This window comes from Protopterus annectens, chromosome 5.part0 (genome assembly GCF_019279795.1).
Source record: "Protopterus annectens isolate FY-2018-M chromosome 5.part0, PAN1.0, whole genome shotgun sequence".
Lineage (NCBI taxonomy): Eukaryota > Metazoa > Chordata > Ceratodontiformes > Protopteridae > Protopterus > Protopterus annectens.
In genome coordinates this window covers 643,231,895-643,254,634 of record NC_056735.1, presented here as the reverse complement: position 1 = coordinate 643,254,634, position 22,740 = coordinate 643,231,895, and the positions used below count along the sequence as shown (strand labels likewise).

The window sequence follows — 22,740 nt, the reverse complement described above, 5'->3', positions numbered from 1 at the left end:
TGCACTCTGAATATTTTGTGAACCATCTTTCATTTTTAAGTTGCAGCCTTTGACTTCCCCTTCCTGTGTTAGCTTTATGCACCTATCCATTACATCTCCTAAGAACAGAGTGGTATAATCATCATCATCGGGTTATTTTTCCTGTATTATCCTCATCAAAGTCTCATTGTTTAAGTCATCACCCAGCAGCTATAAACTGGGCAGCACTATTTATGCATGTGTTTATATTGAAAATTATATAGCACCTACTTGTTCCTCCCTATTTTCACACCAGGCACTTAAGCATCTCCTGTCCTTGACTTTGAATCTTGTACCAGCTTGATATAACACTTGTGATAGACAGTGGGCTAAAGCAATGAGTACTGCATTTATGAATCTTATTCAAACCATTATTTTATTAGTAAGTCCCAACTGTGTCATTTTTTAGGTAACAGTTAATTGTTGTTCAGTAAAATTTATGATAGACAATAAGGTTTCTGTTATAATTTCAAAGCCTGCAAATACAATCCTCAGAAATGATGAGAATGTAATTATGATTATCTGACATGCATAATTATTCCAAAATTGCTGTCTCTTAGAGTATTCTGTCTTCCCTAAGTCACGGGGATCTCAGAGTTAGTATGTATAATTAGTGTGAGTGTAGGGGTGCAGGTGCCCTTATCAGGGGTGAGGGGAATACACTGCCTGCAAAAAATGCATTAAATGTGTCAAATCAACTTAAAAAGTTTGCCGTTACTTGTATTAAATCACACTTGATTTTTTGTAACATCGAGACTTGCATTATCATATCTAAAACTGAAATGATAGTGAGCTCAGGTTGTTGTTGTGTCTTTTGGCTTTTCCCAGTTAGGGGTCGCCACAGCGGAACTCCGGTCCGCTAATGATTGGCAGTAGATTTTTACGTGCCGAGTTGCCAGCCCTGACACACAATCTTCAACGAAGGTACGCTCATTCACACGTCTCCACACAGAAGATGCTCTAGCTGAGAATCAAACAGGGCAACGTCTTACTGTGAGGCGACAACGCTACCGCAGCACCACCACTGCAGGTAACAAAATAAATACTTCCAACAATATAAACATTTGTTTCGTTCATTATAGAAGGTAATTGGTTTCTCCAACATATGGAGTTGTCTTACAAATCCTGAGAAAGAAAGATAACTCAGAAATGTTATCAAATCCCCCCAAAATTTAACAATATTTTGCTCAATCCATTCTTATATATCTGTGTTACTATTATTCAGTAATTTGAAAGATGTGCAAAACAGATGAACACAATGGACTCATTTACAATATTTTCTATACACATTTTTTTTTTATTTTTTTTCATTAATAAAGACAATTCTGCATCTTAGTTTTACATTACCATATAACAACCAAAGCACAATATAATTATTGGTTTATTTATTTATTTATTACATTTGTTGACCGGGAAAGTCCACTGGGCCTAAGAAGAGCCCATTTTCAGTGGAGGCCCGGGGAGAAAAGCTCCACAATGTACATAGCAAAGCAAAAAACTTTATACAATAGACCATAGAGTACAACTTAACAACATTGATACATAGAATATTTTTACAAGGCAATTGTCAACATCGTATGAGTAACAGAGAATTTTGCACATCTATTAGCATATTAACTTCAAATTCAAATAAACTATTGCCATATTAACTTTTTTCTTTTCATTTCTTAATCAGTTTTGCCTCTCAATCAAATTTATATCTAAACATCATCGTTCTAACTTTTGAACTAACAAATATTTGCAACATGTACTGCAGTGGTGGTGCTGCGGTAGCATTGTTGCCTCATAGTAAGATGTTGTCCTGTTCGATTCTCAGCTAGATCGTCTTCTGTGTGGAGACATGCGTGAATCGGCGTACCTTCGTTGAAGGTTGTGCGTCAGGGCCGGCAACTCGGAACGTAAAAAGCTACTGCCAATCATTAGCGGACTAGAGTTCCGCTGTGGCGACCCCTAACTGGGAAAAGCCGAAAGACACAACAACATGTTCTTCATAAATATAATATATATTTTACATAAAACATGGAATCCATCATTTATTCATTCATTTGATGTGGCACCATTGCTCTAGGCACAATTATGATTCATTTTACTTTATTTTTCCTATAGGATTTAACCATGGAAGACAACATGTTTCAGTCTACCCTAGCCCTTCACAGGGGAATCATTGCTAAAGTTAAAACAGTTCTCAGAGGAAGTAATGGTGAAGTAGCAGAAAGTAACTGGACCCAATCAGTGTTTCCAGCACCACCAGGTAAAGTATTAAGCTTTATGAAACTACTGATATAACTGTGGTTCTTCCCGCAGTTTTTTTTTTTTTTTTGTGTAACCTAGCATGACACAGTATGTCATGAGGAAGAACTATTTAGGATAAACTTTTCTAAAGTTGCACAAGATTACTTAGTGCATGTTTGTATTGATGTGCATTGATATATGCATGTCTTACTGATAAGGGCTGTTTTATGCTCATCATCGAAAACCTTATCTTTATAATTACAGTAACTCAATGCCATAAAATGCATGCAGTGCTACTTCTATAGAGCTAGTTGTGATTGGTTAATATACTACATTCCTTTGCTGTATAAATGCATAATACCATAAGTACCCCCTATTTTTAAACTTATGGTGCAATTCATTTACAAGACTGTCTAACTTTGTAACATCACTTGTGAGCCTGGTAATTCTAGCCAACTGACCTTTAATAATGTTGTGCTTGACATAAGTCGGATGCATGTTCGATTAATGCAATGAACTGTTGCTTGATACATTTTTGTAACTAATGACAGAACCTATTCTATCCATTTCCTTTTCTTTAAAACCTCCAAATCCAAAAACATACTTTCTGAGGATTCCAGTTGCCAGTAAAGGTCAAAAAAAAAGTACTTTTATTCATCTCCTCTAAAAAATTGGTAAGCTCCAGCTCCGTCCCTTTCCACACAAAAAAAAGCCATCAATAAATTGATGATAACACATGATTTTACTCCTGCCTACAATTTTGGACAAAATATTGGTTTCCCAATATTCCATAACCAAAGTGGCATAATTGGGCACCATTCTTGCACCCATAGCCACCCCCTTTGTTTGCAAGACAGGGCATTGTTAAGATTAGTACAGAAGACCGAGTCATTCATAAAGGATTCCTTTGATTTTTTAAGTAAAATCAAGAAAAAAAAGTGGAAACCAAAGACTTGTTGGTGATGGTAGACGTCAAGTCTCTGTACACTTTTATCCCCCATGAAGTGGGTTTGGAATGGGTGGGTACCATGTTGATTAATAGTGGTGAGTCTGAAATAGATGAATGTAGGTTTATGCTGGATTGCATAGACAATATTCTTTCGTATAATCATTTTTTGTTTGAGAAATAATATTTTTTTGGAGGTTTTCAAAGAAAAGGAAATGGACAGATTAGGTTCTGTAGGGGGTACCCATTTAAAATGGTTAATAACATTTTGGCCACAGATGGTAATATAGAATGTCAAAATGATAAGGTTCAAGGGAATAGAGATTGGGTTATATCCATGCCCTTGACCTTCACCACAGATAGTAAAGCGATTAAAAATATAGTAGCAAATAATCAGAAGATCTTAGTATCCAACAATGAGGTTAAATAGGTGGTAGGGGATGTACCCTCCTTTATTAACAAAAGGACAAAAAAATGTAAATATTTGTTAGAAAGTGGGCGTCACAAAAATGTTATAGCATGGAGGGGGTACTTACAAGTGTAAGAGTTGTAATTATTGTAAGTATATTTCAGAGGGGCCATTTTTTGAAGTGAGTACATATGATAAGATTTGGCAGGTCCCCAGGGTATTGTCATGTGTGTCCAAATTTGTGGTATATTTGGCAAAATGCTCAGTTTTCCCTTCCTTTTATGTTGGAAAGACCAATTAAAAACAGGATTTATGAGCATTGCTATGCTATAAAAAAGAATTTAGATAATGCACTTTTTAAGCACACTTTAGCATGCCCAGAGAACAAAACATTTTATTTTGCAGTTATTGATCATGTTCCCAGTGATTTTAATGGGGATATAGAAGGGGAACTTGATTATAGGGAGTTAAAATGGCAAATTTTGTTAGATGCTTGCAAAACACCAGGTTTGAATAATAGAGTTAATTACAAAGCTGTTTTAAGAAGGAAAGCTTATTATGACAAATGTAAATAATTTGCATTCAGATAGTTTTATTACTTTTAGTAAAAGTTTTTTATGATATAATTTTTTTTATCTTTTTAATTTAATTAGAAGTGTTAATTGCAATTAGTGGATAATTGGTTGTGCTGTTTTAAATGGACTGTATAATGATTGGGTATGGTTAATTTGTTTGTTCTGATGAAGGCCTTTGTTCTTGAACAGCGGTATTAAACTTTTCATAAAGGGAATTTTCAGTGTCTCCACCTGCTTTTTTTTGTGTGATTTTGCAGGGTTTTTTTATTTTTATTTATGCAATACATTTACATTCCTTTCTTGTTCTACACTTTCTTTTTATAGCAAAGATCTTCACCTGTAAATTATCAGTTACTACTAGCCTGTTAGTGTTAAAGGAGTACTAATTTTGGTTCCACCAGAACATTAATATGCTACATAAGTCATTAACTTTCTTTCAAGAGCTTATCCTTCAGTCATAAGCCTTGTCCAGGAAATACAAGTTCAGTTTTTTTAGCCTCAGGATTAAACTCCTGGAGTATTTTCCCTAAGTTACATTGCACATACCTGAAATCCTAGCTGCAGAAACTGCAAGTGTCATGCGCATACACTACATTGACAGAATTTTCAAATGACTTGCCTTTACATTTATTATTTCATTAACCCACAAATTATATATTACTATGATCTATAGTATATCATCCTTTCCCCATGCAAATTGATCAGTAATTTCCATACCATGTCCTGCCCAACAGCTTCTTCTGAATAATTCTCTTTTACAGCCTACCATAACCACCATAAGATCCACCTGCTAACTTTTGCAATACAGGCAATACCACTCGTATTTAATGAGAAATATACTGCTGATACTACAGATAACACTTCTCCAGCTTACCAATCCTTTGATTTCTGCAACTTTTTTTTTCTTCTAATATGACCATATTATAGCTATGTGAAAATGAAACAAAAATGATAATGTTATACTGAACTGAATGTACTCCTTGCTCAGTCAGTTTTTCTCTGGTTGTGGTGAAGTGAGTTGCTCTGATGAAGAAGAGTCTGATAATTTCCGCTGGCTCTTTGAGAAAGAGGCCTGATCCAAACAATACTTCAGGGTGTGTTCCATCCCAACCTGATGACCATTTATTTACTTGCCTTATTCATGCACCTTTTAGGATATGACAGACACTTAGCTTTTGCCTACCTCAGTAACCCAACCTGTGTTTCAGGGCACATATTCAAGTCATTTAATTTAGGCAGAGAAGAGGCCCGGGCAAGATAATCTGTTCCAAAACTCCTTTTCTTGAATCTGAAAATTTAGTTTACTGAGGAAGAGAGTGTGGTTACTAACTGAGGCAGAGAGCAAATAAATAAATAAATGCATGTTGTAAAGAAATGAGGAATGGCGATTGACGATTTACTGACTATGCATTCCTGTGTTGCAGACTACCTTTCAAAAATACTGGTTACACTAAAAATAATAACATTTTATCTCTTGAAAGGAAGCCTTATACATGCTTTATTATCTGGTTTGCATTTAACTAGAAAGAAAATAAACCAAGTATAAATATAATGGGAATTAAAGAGCTAACCCCTCACCCTCGAATGAGGAATTTCACCGGTAATCATTTTTTAATGTTAATCCATGGGTCATACTACAGGTGGTCATGTGCTAGTAGTTTGCAATACACCTACTCACTGCCACTTGCTCAGAAAAGCAAGTGGTGTAACTCCCACTAGCCTGTTCTCCCATTTTTCCATAGCCATCCTAACACCTGATCCTATAAACTACATAGCCCTATCAGAACTGAAACTCTGAATCAAAAACTTACACCCAGTTCCCAACCTGACTCCTAGGTCCCTTACCTTAAACCTCCATTCCCCCATCGTTATAGTTTCTAATCAGTCTATAAACCTAAAACTGCAGCCTTCCTCCCTAAACATGAATTCTCTATTCACTCCCTAACTGGAAAACTCCTTTTTTGTTCCCTAAACTTTAAACTCCAACCTCCCCATAAACCTAAATTCCCAATTGCTCCCTAAACCTCCTGCTCTCTAACTCTAAAATACCCCTCCTTAATTCTAAAACCTCCCTCCCACTCCCTATTCCTAAACCCCTCGCATCGCCTACCCATAGCTTCTTTCCAAAACTAATATCTGAGTTCAAGTGTGAGCAATGCTCCCTCCCCACTGCTGCTTGCCTGAACTCATATTCAAGTTCGATCACAAGCAACTACAAGGCACTTAAGTCCTTGGCTTCAGGACACTGATTTTTGAATGCTTGTAACTCAAGCACCTGCAGTGAAACCTAAATCCAAGTTATACTGTCTTGGTCATGACTCACATTTGATAGGCTTTGCAATCACAACAAAATTTGGCCATTCAGAAAAAATAAAAATGTAGAATTTTCTAACATAGTACAGAACACTGTTATGACTGCACCTTCTGTTTGTTGTAGAGATGTTATTTCTTGAAGAAAATGCTTTATTTATCAAGATTATAGACAATTAGGTAATATTACTAACAGGTCTGTTAAATGGATACTACTGATTAAGTACTAATGACTGAACTTTTTCCTTTATTTAGGTGAAAAGGGAACATTTGCTGTGAATCTGGAATGTGTGATCTACAATATAACTTATTTAAACTGTACATGGAAAAGTGGCAAAAGCGCACCAAAGGGCACACAGTATTTTCTTTATTATAGGTGGGTATCACTGTTCCGCTAACAGGTATGACTGAAATTAAGGAGCAGGCAAGATAAAAATTAAGTAACTCAAAAAAGTGCTCAACCAATGTTCTTGTAGAATGTAAGTTGCATATGGTGTTGTGTCACTTACCTGAAAAAAAAAACAGTTGATACTTTACTGGATTGCTTCTTGCACTATGCCAATTTAAAAGTAATTGCTGCCTTTTATACTGATGTTGAACAGTATTTCTGATAGAGATAGTACAACTTTCTGTCAGTATTTAGGTAATGGAGACAGTACTTAGCCTAAGCATTTTTTCCAGTACTCTTTGTTAACCAAATGTTAACTCAAGTGTTCTACGTATCTACAGACACTAAAAGGATCATATTACAACAACTTAATTTGCATTGGCTTTAAAAAGACATTAATGTAAAGTGGCAATGAGATTTGGTATACCATAAATTTTATTATTCATAGTGAACTGTCATCCACCATAGTTGTAACAATGAACTAATAATGTATGCAATGAATGACACAGATATGCAGGAAAAGCTATAACCTTATAAGATCTTGGTGGGCTTCATTCATATCATGCAAACTGTACTGGTTTCTCTACCATATGTTAAATGCACAGTGTTGAAAAACTATTGTGTTCATCAAGAAAGTATTTACAGTCATGCATTTTTAATTGCTTCCTCCTCCATCTAAGAAATGTGTGCAGGTTTATCTGGTAGCCTGTGCTGTGCGTATACTGAGTACAGTTTCACCATTATTAACACTGAAAATGCATACTAGAGTATTCCAGAGTAAATGTGGTTGTCAGCAAGACTCGACTGATGTCGCCAGATGGGACAGACTTGCTGAGTCATCCCCCATCGGCTAGTGGTAGCAGCTTACTTAGGTGATCGGCTTACATTCGGTTTCCCTTGTTCTCTCACAGTTAGTGAAGCTCATTGTTTTTTTAGAAAATTTTCTTTCATTGGTATTTGTCAGGTGTGTTTGATATCACTACAGCCAATCACCAGCAACCATTTGAGTGAGTGAGCCCCTTTTTTTATACTGATTATCAATATAATAAGAAAAAACAAGGTAACGTCTGAACCATTAAGGTGACAGCTTACCCATGAATGACATGTTGGTTTGGTGTGTGTGTGTGTGTGTGTGTGTGTGTGTGTGTGTGTGTGTGTGTGTGTGTGTGTGTGTGTGTGTGTGTTGGGCAGATAGTTGACAATTTTATTTGTGCAGAATTGATGTGGGCTAGTCACAGTGGTTGGAGTTGTTCATTAGTGGCTCCTTTCTTCCAGTGATCTCTTGGCGGCTACAAATGGTTTGTAGATTAATATGTATTTTCTAGCTATTTTATCTTTGACATGAGGCAAATTGTGGAAAGGTGTTGCCACTTATGATGCTTCAGGCTAAAACAGCAGCTATTATGGCAGGGATATAGTAGTAGGTTTTTTTTTTATTTATGGGTTACTTCTCTAGTGATTACGTTATCAGTGCGTTGAGAAAGAAGGTTGGGACAGATGATCTACTGTTATTTTCACAATCATACTGTAGTAAGCAAGTTTATAGCTAGTAATAGGAGATAAGCAATGAGTTTTACAGGAATGAGTGGAACAGTGTGTTTCACACAGTTGATGACTGTGTAGGCACATTGGTAAGGTTTCTTGTTTGTTCACACTTTGTCAGCAGAGGTGTGAGCGCATCTCTATGCTTGAGAGAAAGTTTCTTTCCTCAAGGAATTTTCTTATAAAGAGATTGGTGTCAACTGTCCTTTCAGGTTGTGGTAATTCAGTCTCTACAAAATAAGATGTAAGGGCAGCCAGGGACATGGGAAAATGATAATACTATTACCTGAAGACAGAGTAATAACACAGCACAGATTTTTCTCTGCATGGTATTCTATTTAAAAAAGATATTTACAATGTTTTGACTAGAGTATTTGTTAAGAATAATTCTCTGTTTTCATTAAATGTATCCAAAGTAGAAGATTTCAAAGGTCTGAGTTATTATTATAAAAATGTGTATTACATATGAATAATAGAGTATTAAGATATATATATATATATATATATATATATATATATATATGTGTGTGTGTGTGTGTGTGTGTGTGTGTGTGTGTACATGAAAAGAAAGAAAAAGAACCAATTAGGGACCTTACTGAATATGCCAAGACCAGGATATTGTAATTATCCATTCCTGCGATCGTAGTGTAGCAGTTAAAGTTATACTATGCTAACTGAGGCCCTTGATCTCAAAGGTTTGTAATAACAAATAAGAAATAATATAGTTAATTTTGTTAGAATTAATAATAAAAAATAGCATGGGTTGTCTGCATTAGTTGAAATACATATATATATATATATATATATATATATATATATATATATATATATATATATATATATATATATGTGTGTGTGTGTGTATGTATATATATATATATATATATATATATATATATATATATATATATACATACATATATGTGGGTTCCCTTCACATGGTCGACATTTCAGAATGTCGACATTCATATGGGCAAGATCATATGATCGACATTCAAAATGTCGACCATGCGGACCAGCATCTCCATACAGTACAGAATGGAAAGATTTCCATCTTCCGCACTGTAGTGTGATCTCGGAGTTGGTATATTTAAGTTCCGGGGGGCGGTGGGTGGCTGAGCCTCTCTGCTAGCAGTGTGAAGGCCAGCCATCTATGCAACTGTAACAAATTGCCATAAATCTACACATTACTGCAGGGAAATCTGTTAACCACTCCGGTGCATGCTCTGTAAGGGTTATTGTAATCAATTTATAACTTTTTATACTATGTTAATGTAATGTGCAAATGTCCTTCAAGGATGCATCTGCAGTCCTAACAAATGGGTTGTCCTGTCCTCAGGCAGCCCTTCGGTCGGCCAGATTCCAAAGTCTGGGTCTGGCCTCGGCTGATGTCGCACTTCACCCGACGTCATAGCTGCAGTTCTTCGGGTATAAAGGTATCAGCCAACGCCATTTTCCTCAGTCTTTCTTGCCACGTGGCGCCCGAAGCAGAAGCTGTTCGCAAGTGCCGGTCGGTCAGAACCAGAGATTACTACTACCAAAGACTTCTAAAAAGCTAAGTACCCCGTTGGTGACTCTTTCTTGCCTCAGCCGATGTCAGAAAAAGTGAATAACTGTTTAACTTGTGGGAAACAAATACCTCATAAAGATTTCCACTCTTACTGTCTACCTTGTTTAGGCCCAGACCACGACGTAGCAGCTTGTCTAGCCTGTGCTTCTTTCAACCGACGGACTCTTAGACGTCGGTCAGAATTTGCTGAGGAGTTTTTCGGCTCCGCTTTTGCTTATAACATGCCGTCAGAAACTCCGACTTCGCAATTAACTAAAAAGCGCAAGGAAAAGGACCGACACTCGCGGTCCGCGGTTTCGGCCGAAACCGCGGTTAAGTCAACCGAGAGTGTCTCGGTTTCGGCTGAAACCGAGTCCACGGTTCTTCCTTCGGCCGAAAGCTTGCCACCTACCGAGGCCTCATCCAGCATGGCTGAATCTGCTACTGAAATCCCACCTGCTCTTGCAGGTTCTCAGGATTTATCTGATACTATTCCTTTAGATATATCTACTCCTGCACGTGGAGCTGCTAGGCCCCCTGCATCCATGTCGATTAAGGCTTTTGCCAGGGCTAAAGCAGCAAAATCAACCAAGACTGTGCCTGCTAAGACCCCCTCTCACAGGCCTAGCTCTAGTACTCAAATGCTTAGTCTAGCAGAGGATCTCATTTCTTTGATCCGGGGATCCCAACCTCACCCTGACAGGGCCTCTCACCCACCTCCAGAGAAGAGGCCTAGAGCAGAGCCCCCTGAGCCAGTTTCTTCAGATTACTCCTCTGATGATACAGAAAATACAAACCCTCCAGAGGGCCCTTATTCTCCTTATGAGGACTCTGATGCAGAAGACTCCATTCCTTCTGCCTCTCCGCCTGAGGAATTTTCTTTTGGGGAAATCTTGCATGCTATGAGGGAACAATTCCAATGGCAGGGCCAGGATTTTTCAGACTCTAGGAAAAGGCTTAGGACCTTTTTGCATTTGCCACAGCATAGGCCTTTAGCCATTCCTCCAGTTCTTACTGTTGTGGATGATGCATTTAATGATGCTTGTACTGCTCCTGATTCTCTTCCTCCGGCCCCTGCTAAGCCCGACAGGTACTACAGGGTTCCGGACACACATTATCATTTGTACAAGGCTCCTTTTGCAGATCCTGAAACTATTTCTCAAGGACCCAAGGCAGTAGCAGCTACCTCTGCCAAAAAAACCCTCCCCTCTGAAAGGGAATCTAGGGCCTTAGAGAGATGGGGTAAAAAAGTTTATACTTCTGCTACTCTTTCGGCTAGGGCCTTAAACTGTCAATTCCACATGATTCAGTATCAGGAATTTATGTTAGATCAGTTAACTAAAACACTGTCCTCGCCTGAACCATTAGACAAAAAATCTCTTCAGGAAATGGTACATAACATTCAGCAGGTCAGTAATCATTCCTTAAAATGCGGCTATGATGCACTGGAGGCTTCCTTTAGATCAGCTATGACTGGTACAGTGATCAGAAGGCATGCATGGTTAAAAGAGCAGTCCTTACCAGACCATGTTAAATCAAAGCTCCTAGATGCTCCCATGGATAAGCTCAATTTGTTTGGCTCCCCTGCACAGCAGGTGCTGAAGAAGGTGGAAGAGAAAGCAAAATCTGTCCAGACAGTCAAGGATTTCTTACAGGTCCAGCCTCCAAGGTTTAGTAGGAACTGGCCTTCCAAGAATTGGTCCTTTCCGGACAGCACCAGAGCACAGAGAGGCAGGAATAGGCGCCCAAGAGGCAGGGGTCAATCCAGAGGTGCCTACAGGGGACGTCAATGGCAGCCTAACAACCAGCGAAGTACTGCCACAGATCCAGCCACTACCACTTCCACAGGACAATCACAGTGACTTGGCTCTGACACCGCCTACCAGGGAACAACTAGAAGCACCCTTAGGCGGAAAGCTAGCCTTATTTTCAGTAAACTGGCATCACATCACAGGAGACAAATGGATTTTACAGACAATAGACCAAGGTTACAGGTTTCACTTCCATACTCTACCAAGGAAGAAAGGAATGCCAAACCTACCTCCAAATCAAAGGACAAAAGCTCTAGAACAAATAGACCACTTAATAAGGATGAGAGCTATAGAAAAGGTACCGTCTATGGAACAAGGGCAAGGATTTTACTCCAGACTTTTCCTGGTGCCAAGAAAAGAAAACCAATGGAGACCTATTCTCGACCTGTCCGCTCTAAACACATATCTCATTGTTCCAAAATTCAAAATGCTGACCCTACAGCAGCTTCTTCCCATGCTGGGCAAGGAGTCTTGGCTGGTAACTCTAGATCTCAAGGAGGCATACCTGCACGTCCCCATTCGACCAAATTGCAGAAGATACCACAGATTTCTTGCAGGATCAGAGCATTATCAATTCTCAGCATTGCCCTTTGGCTTATCTACTGCGCCCAGAGTATTCACGAAATGCCTGGCATCAGTAATTGCTCATTGCAGGCTTCAGGGAATTCAAATTTACCCTTACCTGGACGACTGCCTGATACAAGCGGACAACAAAAACAAATTAGCAAAAGATTTGAAAAAGGTCATTCATCTACTGCAAGCCCTGGGATACACAGTCAATATCAAAAAGTCAAGGCTGATACCATCCCAAAGGATAACTTTCTTGGGTGCAGAACTGGACACAACAAATCAAATGGCATCCCTCACAGCAGAAAAGCAGAAGCACCTTCCTCTCTATTTCATGGCATTAACAACGCAGAACCAGCTAACAGCAAGGAAAGTCCTGCAAGCCCTGGGTTACATGGCATCCTGCATAATATTGATTCCACATGCCAGACTGCATATGAGGAAGTTGCAATGGTACCTAAGGAATTTATGGTCGCAGCACAAGCACAGCCTAGAAACCCAAATTCCAATAATTCCATGCCTGAAGCAAGAATTCCAATGGTGGGCTCAGGCCTGTCAATTGAACAAAGGACTGCCCTTCCACAGCCCTCAACCAAGCCAGACTATCACCACGGATGCCTCAGACCTCGGTTGGGGGGCACACATGCTGGACAAGTGCATACAAGGCTTATGGACTCAAGACCAGCTGAACCTACACATCAATCAAAAGGAGATGCTGGCAGTAAAACTGGCAATTCAGACATTCAGACCGTTTCTTCGACAGGGTCAATTGCTGATAAGGACGGACAACACCACAGTTATGTGGTACATCAACAAACAGGGAGGCACACATTCATACCCTCTATGCCGGATGGCAATGGACCTCTGGAATGTGGCCCTGAGCTTCAACATTCAGCTACAGGCAATATTTGTACCAGGAAAAGAAAATATACTAGCAGACATCCTAAGCAGAACTACCACGGATGCCCACGAATGGATGCTGCATCCAGACATCTTCAAATCCATTACAAGGAAATGGGGACTACCAGAAATAGACTTATTCGCATCCCCACACAATCACCAAGTGAAAAAATTCTGCACAAGGGCATACCACCCACTTGCTTGGAAGGTGGACTCCCTATCTTTCAGTTGGAAAAACTTGACAGCATATGCATTCCCACCTCTTCCTTTGATGCACAAGGTGCTATTGAAGATCAAAGAAGACCGCCCAAGGATCATCCTGATAGCTCCAGACTGGCCGAGGCAGCATTTGTACCCACTACTGAGGAGTATGTCTCGGGAATAAATATGGCCTTTGCCCCTAGTTCCCTTACTGCTAACACAGAACAACTTCAAAACCCTGCATCCAAACCTAAAAACGCTGCAGCTAGCTGCCTGGAACATTGCATAAGACAAAATAACCCAGATTTATCTCAAAGGGTTAAAGACATTAACTTGGAGGCTCGCAGACCCTCAACAAGGAAAACTTATTCAGCAAAATGGAAAAGATATCTCATTTGGAGTGCAGCAAAAGGAGAAAATGTGTCACTGGTAAACATAGCCAACATCCTGGAATACTTGGCAGAACTTTACCACAATGGCCTGTCCTATTCTTCCATCAAGATTCATGCATCAGCTATTTCAGCAGAATACAACATGGACCCTCCAGTCTTCTCACATCCTCTACTCAGGCAGTTTCTGAGAGGAATTAAAAATGTAAAACCACCAAGGAAGCCACCATTGCCTGCATGGGACTTGAACTTTGTGCTAGAAAAGTTGACACTCCCTCCTTTTGAGCCAGCAGCAACAGCAGAATTACGATACTTATCATGGAAAACTGCTTTCCTGCTTGCAATCACTTCAGCAAGAAGGGTTTCTGAATTACAGGCATTAATGGCAGTACAGCCCTTCCTTATCTTCCATCCAGATAGAGTGTCCATGAGAACTAATCCTACTTTAATGCCAAAGGTGGTCTCCAGGGTATCTCTAAACCAAGCTATCCACCTGCCTACATTCTTCCCCAACCCACAGAACAGGGGAGAAAGACTATTGCATACCTTGGATGTACATAGGCAATTGCGCTACTACCTGGACAGAACCAAGAGCAATAGAAAGACTGACCAGCTGCTGGTAGCATATGCAACAGGAATGGCAGGAAAAGCAATTTCAAAACAGACAATCTCTAAGTGGATAGGAAATTGCATTAGATTTTGTTACTCTTACCATGGAAAGGCAACTCCAGAAAACATCAGACCTCACTCCACAAGGGCTACAGCCACTACTACAGCTTTTTTACGAGGAGTGGCTACCAAAGACATTTTAGAGGCTGCTACTTGGAGCTCCGTGCATACATTTGCCAAGCATTATAATCTACCCTTATACTCCAGATCCCAAGCAGGTTTTGCCACTGCTGTTTTGCAAGGGATCTTAGCTACACCATAATCTTATTATTACCTCCTCCCCAGTTTGGCTATGGTATTCTACCCATTTGTTAGGACTGCAGATGCATCCTTGAAGGACATAGTACAGTTTTGTACCTACCATAAATGTAGATGTCCGAGAGGTATGCATCTGCAGTCAGGATTACCCTCCTCCTTCCCTCTGTGGTACTCCTAGGGTATTTGCCCATCTTCTAGCTAGCTGGGGGAATCCATTATGGTGTATTTGTTTGTATATATGTATATACATGTTTATTTTTATTTGCTCTCTGTTATTTGGAAACTTGTATATTTATCCAAATTTAGCCTTCCTAGAGGGCACCTGGCATCTGGGGCAAGAAACACTGAGGAAAATGGCGTCGGCTGATACCTTTATACCCGAAGAACTGCAGCTATGACGTCGGGTGAAGTGCGACATCAGCCGAGGCCAGACCCAGACTTTGGAATCTGGCCGACCGAAGGGCTGCCTGAGGACAGGACAACCCATTTGTTAGGACTGCAGATGCATACCTCTCGGACATCTACATTTATGGTAGGTACAAAACTGTACTTTTTTTATCTCATGTATTGTAAATTGCATGCTTTTTTCTAATTGTATTGGAGCTTTTCTCCCCAGGACTCCACTGAAAACGGACACTTGCTGCCCAGTTGACTATCCTGGATAACAAATGTGAAATAAATAAATAAATAATAATAAATGTGTGTGTGTGTGTGTGTGTGTGTGTGTGTGTGTAAATACAGATATACATGTAGATATATAAAATAAAAAAATAAAATAAAGATATATGCATATTATCTTACATATGGAGTTATTTTATCAAATAATCAGTGCTAGGTCCTGCTGGTTGTTGGTTGTCTTCCTTCACCCCCCTCGTCACCCCCATGTTATATATATATATATATATATATATATATATATATATATATATATATATATATATATATATATATATATATATATATATATATATATATATATATATATATATATATGTATATATATATATATATATATATATATATATATATATATATATATATGTGTGTGTGTGTGTGTGTGTGTGTGTGTGTAGATACATACATATATATATAAGTATATGTTAGAATCAGATGTCAGCCTGGTCCCAGCTGGATGCAAAAGAGGACAAATAACTGCCAAACTAGATTCCTCCCAATCAATGGAAGCCCCGGCATAAGTCCCAGAAGTTGGCTGAAGTTGCACCTGATTTAACAAACAACCTGGTCTCAGCTGGGTCCAAGAGAGGACAAATGACTGCCAAGCTAGATCCCTCCCAATCAGTGGAAGCCTCAGCAGAAATCCTAGAAGTTAGCTGAAGTTGTGCCTGGTTTATAAAAACAAGAGGATGTTCTAGCTGCAGCATGTCCAGAGGAATCAGGTACTAAAGGCCACCTTGATGAGGAAGAGAGAGAAACAGGGGGAGCAGTTATAGAAAATCTGACACAAGTTGAGTATCTGCAAAGAATTTCTAGTTTCTCTTCGAAAAGCCAGCAGAGGAAGATTATTTGATTTAGTTTTAGAAATAATGTTTGGTTCCTGAGATGTTTTAAGGGAAGTGGGATTTTGTAACCCTCTGCTAGCATTAAAACAGGTCAGTCTAGTCAAAGGGTCATAAGTGAATCAATAGGCAGTCCAAGTGGTAATGATGTGACAGATGAATCAGTCAATCAATTCCAGTTATGTTGTTGCCAATGCCCCCAATAACCAGCATTGTTGACCCTTCTGTGTCTGATAACAGTGCCCCAGGGTCACACATAGCCCACATTCCAAAATCTCTTAAGGATCAAATCTTTAAGGGAGAGTACTTAGATATATTTGACTTGACAGACAATGATATCATACTAAATGGACCTCATAAATAAAGATATTCTATATATTGGTCATGAAATGTTCATATCCATATTTATTATAGTATTTGATTTCATATTATATGACATACAAAATTAATAAGCATGTCTAGTTAAGAATGCCATTTTAAATTTTTTGACATCAAAATTTATTGGTCCATTTATTATTATTACTTTACTTATATATCTATTTATATTTTTATTTATTTATCTATTCATCCATCTATTTTACTTTATGTTTAATTATTGTTAAAATGCATTTTTAAATCCTTAAATATCTGAATATTTATACATTTATAATATTTATATTTATAATATTTATAATATACATAACAATTATTTACCCGACAGACTTTGATTTAAGAAAGGGTACGAATAACGATGGATCATAAATTATATATTATGTTATACTTGATGATGACATATATCTAAGTGAACTTTAGATAATTTTAAATAGACATAAAATTTTGTAAAATTTTGTATGCCCCACTACATTCAATGTTCTTATTGTTGTGCTGCTTAAAAAAACTTTTACAGCAAATGACCATTTTAATGTATGTCTTATTACATTCAGTGTTCTTATTGTTGTGTTGCTTTAAATTCTTTACAGAAAAATGACCATTTTAATTGAATTATCAGCTACTCAATTAATTATTAAATATATTCATTAAGCTATGCCTCCCTATAAATATGCTGACTGTTTTCAGTTGTACATTGTCTGAAGAAGCGTATCAGAGCATACGCGAAAGCGCTCACCGTTTGTCTTTTCTTCTAATAAATTATTTCAAGTAACGTGGAGAGTCCAAGGTTTTTGTTCTTCATTTTCATCGTTTTATTTAACTTCAGACTCTTCAGCTGATTGAGATCCGTCTGTATTTTTATACTTGTCTTGGTTGCCTTGGGATCTCCACAGCACACGTTATGGCGAACTCAGATGTAGAACTGGACTATAACCCAGAACAGAGGAGACTAACTAATGAACAGCAATGGACTGCCATCACCTCATGTAAGTCAAATCCTTTATTGGCTCTGGATTTGAACGTTCCAGTTCCAAACACAACGGAAGTTAATATAGACAACTTAGAACTTTTTAATTCCAATGTAAAAGTGCTTGAAAATGACTTATATAAGTTGCAGCGGATGATATGGCAACGCAAACATCTAGAGGCGTGCCTACACTACAAGCTTATCCCACGTGGGATGCGTATTCTTGTTATGCCCACATACGGAGACACGCACCCAACATTGCTTAAAAAATGGCAAGATATAAATATTGAGGCTAGCCACAAATATATGCAGCTCATAATTGATTATTTTGAACCACTTGAAAAGGAGCTACTATCTAAAGTAAATGACATTAACACTGAGTTGCGTGACAATTTTCCTGATTCTTTTTGTTTGCGGAAATTAGAGAATATGTATTGCCAAGTTAATACTTATGCTATGAAGCTTCAGCAAACTAAACTCAGGAAGCTTCAACGTGAGTTCAGAGATTTTTCTACGGGCAATGTCTTTGTTTGGCCCAGGAGGTCTGACAATTATTTTATGAGAGATAACCCCACTCAAGTTCAGCGCCGCTGGATCGTACACTTACAACGTCAATTCCTATTGGTCCAATGACATCAGAACCGTTGCTTGTTTCTCGCAAAGACACTTCCCATGAATCATTCACCACGCCACCTGAAACTTTTGCTTCTGTTACGAACACTGCTCTTATTTCTACACCGCTTCCAAATCAAGAAGCAAATAAAGCAGCTAGACCTTTGCAGCATAATACGGGAGCTATCAGTAAACGCCAGATAGAAAGCAACACACCTTTTTTACCCTTACCCATCAGGAAACCCTCGTTCACGAAGGGAAGAAAGAACAGCTGGGAATCCAGAAAAGGAAAATTCTCCGGCGAAACGAATGCGTATCAGCCCAGAAGGCAGAAACAACAATGACATTTTACTTTAATATGTCTAGGTATGTTTTAAATACTAATGACATTGCCTTATTAAACAATGGTTTGTCTTTTGTTCCGTCACAAGGGAGCAAATTATCAGACGTTTTAATAGATTTGCGCTTGTTTGCTCGCTCTATCACTCTGAAGTTACATTTTTCAAAGGAAACGAAGATAACTTCTGATAATGCTGCTAATTCTTTTCTTTACAAAAAGAAAAGCTCTTTCGTACCAATTATGCCTCATCATGTAGATTCTTTTGTTAAATTATGTGAAACTGATTTTTATCACTATTTTTACAATGGAAAAAAGAAATGTGCTTATTTTAATATGTCAAGTGACACCATGAAGTCACTAAAGAATTTTAGTCATGATTATTCTTTGACCTTCAGACCAGTAGATAAAGGGGGAGGCATGGCTCTATTTGACACAGCTGACTATAATGTTTTAATGAATGAAATGCTCAATGCTGATGCCACATATTTCTTAATTAATCAAGCTAAGCTAGGTCAAATAATTAAAACAGTTAAGGAAGACCTTTATGATTTGCTTATGTGTTACCAGATACCTAACAGTTTATATGAATTTTTCTCTATTGATACTCCTGTTGTCCCTATTATTAAAAGGCTACCAAAAATGCACAAAGGAATTAAACCACCACCCATGCGACCAATAGTATCTGGAGCTAAATGGATTACTGAGAACATATCAACTTACCTAGAAAATGTTTTAAGACCTCTAGTTGATGCTATTCCTACGATTCTTAAGGACACCTACCAGCTTTTAGACTATTTACATTCACTCGATTTTACATTCATACAAGACAAACATCTACTTATTACAATGGATGTACAAAGTCTTTTCACCTCAATTCCCAATGAAGATGGGATTGAAGCGATACGTGAATTATTACAACATACTCCAACTATAGATGGGAATAAAAATATTCTAATTTGTCAACTATTAGAACTGGTCCTCAGCAACAATGTGTTTGCATTTGGGGGTGACCTATACCTACAGACGTGTGGTGTGGCTATGGGTACCCCCTGTGCAAACACATATGCCAATTTAGTTATGCATCACTGGGAATTAAATTATGTTTTTCCACATACTTTATTTAATAAAATCTTAGTCTATAGGCGTTTTGTGGATGACATCTTAATTGTATGGGATGGCTCCACGGAAGAATTTCTTTCCTTTAAAGCATACTTAGAAACTACAAGTACATTTCTTAGAATCTCACTTGAAACATCATATTTATCTATAAATTTCCTGGACGTTAGTTTAAATATCAGGAATGGGAGACTGGTATCCACATTATACAAGAAAAAATGCTGGAGGAATACAATTTTGAAATATGACAGTATGCATCCATGCATATTTTCAAAGGAATACTAAGAAGTCAATTTACTAGACTAAGTAAAATCTGTACTGATAAAGAGGATTTAACAAGAGAGGCAGACAATATGGTAGATATGTTTTTAGAAAGAGGCTATGATCATGATTTAATAATGAAAGTTAGGAATAGTATCTTGTCTCAAGATAATTTAGAACCTAATGATATAAAAGGCAACAATTTTCTCCCTGCCTTTAATAATGATATATATAACTATAAGGAGAAAGTATCTTTTATTACATCTTATACAAATGATTTTCAGAACATTAGGAAAATATTACTTAACAACTGGAAAGTCCTACTAATAGATGAACCCACATTAAAGATAGTAGGCAGTAATCCACATATAATCTATAGGAGTAATAAAAATTTGAAATCTTTATTATGTGATAGATCTGTTTTGACTAATAATGATTTACAAAAGTCAATTCATTTTCCTGGGACTTATCCTTGTCAGCATTGCAACTACTGTAAGTTTATTACTACATTACAAGACTTTACACATCCAGAATTTAATTATGTCTTCAAACCAAGATTTAGGGCTAATTGTGATACTTCAGGCCTAATTTATCTGGCCACTTGTGAATGCTGCCCTGCATTTTATATAGGGCTTACAAAAAGGAAACTGAGAAATAGAATATATACTCACCTATACGACATCAAAAAAAAGAATGAATTAAACGCCCTAGCTAAACATATTATATCTAACCCCTCACACTCTTTTGTTTTTAGAGTATTACAAATTGTGGAAGTTAACGCTAGAAGTGGTGATCACATAAATTTGATTGAATTAAATGAGTTGAAATGGATCCTCAGACTCAGAGGCCACTATCCCCCAGGATTAAACAATTATATTACAATAAGATCTTTTCTAAATAATCGGAGATAATTATATTGCCTATGTTTCATTTTTGTGATATATTACACTATATATATTTTGTGACATACAGCATTTTTATAATAAAATTTTTTTAAATAATTTTATTAATTACATCCAATGTATGAAACATTATTTATTTATTTATTTACATATTTACATATTTATTTCATTGATATTTTAAAGTTTACATTGGTCTATGAAGGATTGATGATATTATAACAAATGCAATTTTTGAAACATCTTTGAAACATATATTTTTTATTTTAATGTCACTAATGTCCATAAATCATATGACTATTTTTCTATACATATATTTATTTTTATATTTGCACACTGATGCCCATATATGCATATTTAAATATTTTTTATTTTATTTTCTAGTGTTCTATCAAAATGTGGTTTTTAAATAAGTTATAATATATTTATTAAGTATTTGACTAACTTATTTAAATAATAGTTTATTATTAATTCATCGCTTAGGGTAATTTCAGAATCATGAATTATGATTTCATAATAATATTCTATATGTTGGTCATGAAATGTTCATATCCATATTTATTATAGTATTTGATTTCATATTATATGACATACAAAATTAATAAGCATGTCTAGTTAAGAATGCCGTTTTAAATTTTTTGACATCAAAATTTATTGGTCCATTTATTATTATTTCTTTACTTATATATCTATTTATATTTTTATTTATTTATCTATTCATCCATCTATTTTACTTTATGTTTAATTATTGTTAAAATGCATTTTTAAATCCTTAAATATCTGAATATTTATACATTTATAATATTTATATTTATAATATTTATAATATACATAACAATTATTTACCCGACAGACTTTGATTTAAGAAAGGGTACAAATAACGATGGATCTTAAATTATATATTATGTTATACTTGATGATGACATATATCTAAGTGAACTTTAGATAATTTTAAATAGACATAAAATTTTGTAAAATTTTGTATGCCCCACTACATTCAATGTTCTTATTGTTGTGCTGCTTAAAAAAACTTTTACAGCAAATGACCATTTTAATGTATGTCTTATTACATTCAGTGTTCTTATTGTTGTGTTGCTTTAAATTCTTTACAGAAAAATGACCATTTTAATTGAATTATCAGCTAATCAATTAATTATTAAATATATTCATTAAGCTATGCCTCCCTATAAATATGCTGACTGTTTTCAGTTGTACATTGTCTGAAGAAGCGTATCAGAGCATACGCGAAAGCGCTCACCGTTTGTCTTTTCTTCTAATAAATTATTTCATGTAACGTGGAGAGTCCGAGGTTTTTGTTCTTCATTTTCATTTTTATATATATATATGTAGACATATATTTATATATGTGTATATATATATATATATATATATATATATATATATATATGTGTGTGTGTGTGTGTGTGTGTGTGTGTAGATACATACATATATATATATATATATATATATATATATATATATATATAAGTGTATGTTAGAATCAGATGTCAGCCTGGTCCCAGCTGGATGCAAAGAGGACAAATAACTGCCAAACTAGATTCCTCCCAATCAATGGAAGCCCCGGCATAAGTCCCAGAAGTTGGCTGAAGTTGCACCTGATTTAACAAACAACCTGGTCTCAGCTGGGTCCAAGAGAGGACAAATGACTGCCAAGCTAGATCCCTCCCAATCAGTGGAAGCCTCAGCAGAAATCCTAGAAGTTAGCTGAAGTTGTCCCTGGTTTATAAAAAACAAGAGGATGTCCTAGCTGCAGCATCTCCAGAGGAATCAGGTACTAAAGGCCACCTTGATGAGGAAGAGAGAGAAACAGGGGGAGCAGTTATAGAAAATCTGACACAAGTTGAGTATCTGCAAAGAATTTCTAGTTTCTCTTC

The 22,740-nt window shown here is 36.9% G+C and overlaps 1 protein-coding gene across 2 annotated transcripts in view; it reads left to right on the top strand.

The window, feature by feature from the left end:
• Positions 1 to 22,740, top strand: part of LOC122802724 (interleukin-5 receptor subunit alpha-like) — an 869,500-nt gene that overhangs the window by 432,866 nt on the left and 413,894 nt on the right. For both annotated transcript variants that reach the window (XM_044072485.1, XM_044072486.1), the window contains 2 exons: positions 2,125 to 2,269; positions 6,746 to 6,866. In XM_044072485.1, the coding sequence (XP_043928420.1) occupies positions 2,125 to 2,269; positions 6,746 to 6,866 (266 nt within the window). The remainder of the gene's footprint in view (positions 1 to 2,124; positions 2,270 to 6,745; positions 6,867 to 22,740) is intronic.